The 2,093-nt window shown below is 37.6% G+C and overlaps 1 protein-coding gene across 1 annotated transcript; it reads left to right on the top strand.

The window, feature by feature from the left end:
• The first annotated feature begins 671 nt into the window (after positions 1 to 671).
• LOC108764538 (putative uncharacterized protein FLJ37770) lies at positions 672 to 1,311 on the top strand. Its single transcript, XM_018512824.1, has 2 exons — positions 672 to 1,164; positions 1,233 to 1,311. Exons 1-2 carry the CDS (start codon positions 784 to 786, stop codon positions 1,257 to 1,259), a joined length of 408 nt encoding a protein of 135 aa, XP_018368326.1. The 5' UTR covers positions 672 to 783; the 3' UTR covers positions 1,260 to 1,311.
• The last annotated feature ends 782 nt before the right edge of the window (positions 1,312 to 2,093 follow it).

Genomic DNA, 2,093 nt, shown 5'->3' with positions numbered 1-2,093 from the left:
GCCGTTAGCAAAACCTCCAGGATAGTGTAAAAATTTGCAATTAGGCATTTCATTATCCGTGTATATCTCAAAATATAAATGCTTATAGAAAATTCCAAGATGTCCTGGAATCTGCTATACGCATACGTTATAGCAGATTTCGGGTCTATACATCGAAATTTACTTACAACTTGTCACTAAAAGGTTGTAACACTTTTCCTTCGATGTATTTCGTAATTCCGATTGCTCACCGAATATATAGTCGTGTCTAGCAGACACAACAGTTCTGTAAACGTTTAATTATTCGTCTTGCTAATTAATCTAATCAGTGTGACGAATCATAAAACGGTTGCAATATGCATAGAAGAAAACGTTACAACCTTCTGGTAACCAGTTGTATGCACATTTCGATGTACGAGTACAAAATCTGCCATAATATATGCGTATGGCAGATTCCGTGTCTGCACAACCATATGTATATACATTTGAATGTACTGTCCCGAAATCTGCCATAATATATGCGTGTGGCACATTCCAGGTTTGTACAACCAAATGTATATACATTTGAATGTACGGACCCTAAATCTGCAATAATACATGCGTATGGCACATTGCGGGTCTGTATAATCAATTGTATATACATTTGGATGAATGTACACAGTGCGACAAATATGTTCCCGAACACGAACCACATCTCAGCAACCAGTGGCGACATCTGTGCGTTCAAACATGCATTTTAAAGGTTGAACATTTCCCTATCATCTGTCAAAGTTTCATTCATTTTGGTTGACATATAACGAAGATATGACATTTCATGTTAAACAAGATTTTGGTCGAGGTAGAAATTTTAATATGGAACAAAGAGCAGTGATTAAATTCAACGCAAAACTTGATAAAAGTGCATCAGAAACATTCCGATTGATGCAACAAGTTTACGGCAGTCAATGTCTAGGTCGTACAGTTGTTTTTGAGTGGCATAAGCGTTTTTTGGAAGGCAGAGAGAACCTTGAAGATGACAAAAAATCAGGACGGCCAATTTTGGTTCGAACACCCGAAATGATCGAAAAAGTACGCGATTTTGTTGCAAACGATCGCAATGCATCACTAAGAGTGATGGAGGAGGCTTTAAATATCAGTAGAGAAACGATTCGAACCATATTATATGAAGATTTGGGTAAAACGAAGGTTTGTGCGAAGTTTGTTCCACACATATTAAGAAGTGATCAAAAATCAATGAGAATTAATCATTCCAGAGACATCGTTGCAACCGCAGAAAATAATCCAAACTTCCTAAAATCAATTGTTACGGGTGATGAAACATGGTGCTTTCAATATGATTCAGAAACTAAGCGTCAAAATGCGGAATGGAATTGCGGAATGAAAGTCAAAAAATTCACCACAAGCAAAAAAAGTACGAAAAGTTCCATCAAAAATCAAGACAATGCTCATCACATTCTTTGATAGCAAAGGTATTATCCACAAAGAGTTTGTTCCAACTGGCCAAACAATTACTGGTGCATATTATCTCGAAGTTTTAAAGCGATTGATGGGCAGAATTCATCGTATTCGCTCCGAATATCGTGATCCAGAAGATTGGTCTTTGTTGCATGATAATGCACCGAGTCACACATCATTGATTGTCCGTCAATTTTTGGCTCGAAATCGTATCTCTGTGTTAAACCATCCACCGTATTCACCTGATTTGGCCCCCTGCGACTTCTCATTATTCCCAAAATTGAAATTGAAAGGATGCTTTTTTGATGACATTCCGACCATCCAATCAGCTTCTACACAGGCACTAGAGGCAATTCCGCAAACTGAGCTAGAACATGCATTTGAATCACTATTGAATCGCTGTAACAAGTGTATTGAAGCCAGAGGAGAATATTTTGAATAATAAAACCAAAAAATATGCATATTTGTTGTTTCAATTATGATTTTCAGGCCCTGTCCGGGATTGGAATGTGCCGTAAGCATATGTTATGGCAGATTTCGGGACAGTACATTCAAATGTATATACATATGGTTGTACAGACACGGAGTCTGCCATACGCATATATTATGGCAGATTTCGTACCCGTACATCGAAATGTACATACAACTGGTTACCAGAA

Source organism: Trachymyrmex cornetzi, unplaced genomic scaffold, assembly GCF_001594075.2.
Source record: "Trachymyrmex cornetzi isolate Tcor2-1 unplaced genomic scaffold, Tcor1.1 scaffold435, whole genome shotgun sequence".
Taxonomy (NCBI): Eukaryota; Metazoa; Arthropoda; class Insecta; order Hymenoptera; family Formicidae; genus Trachymyrmex; species Trachymyrmex cornetzi.
This window is presented reverse-complemented; position numbering and strand designations above follow the sequence as displayed.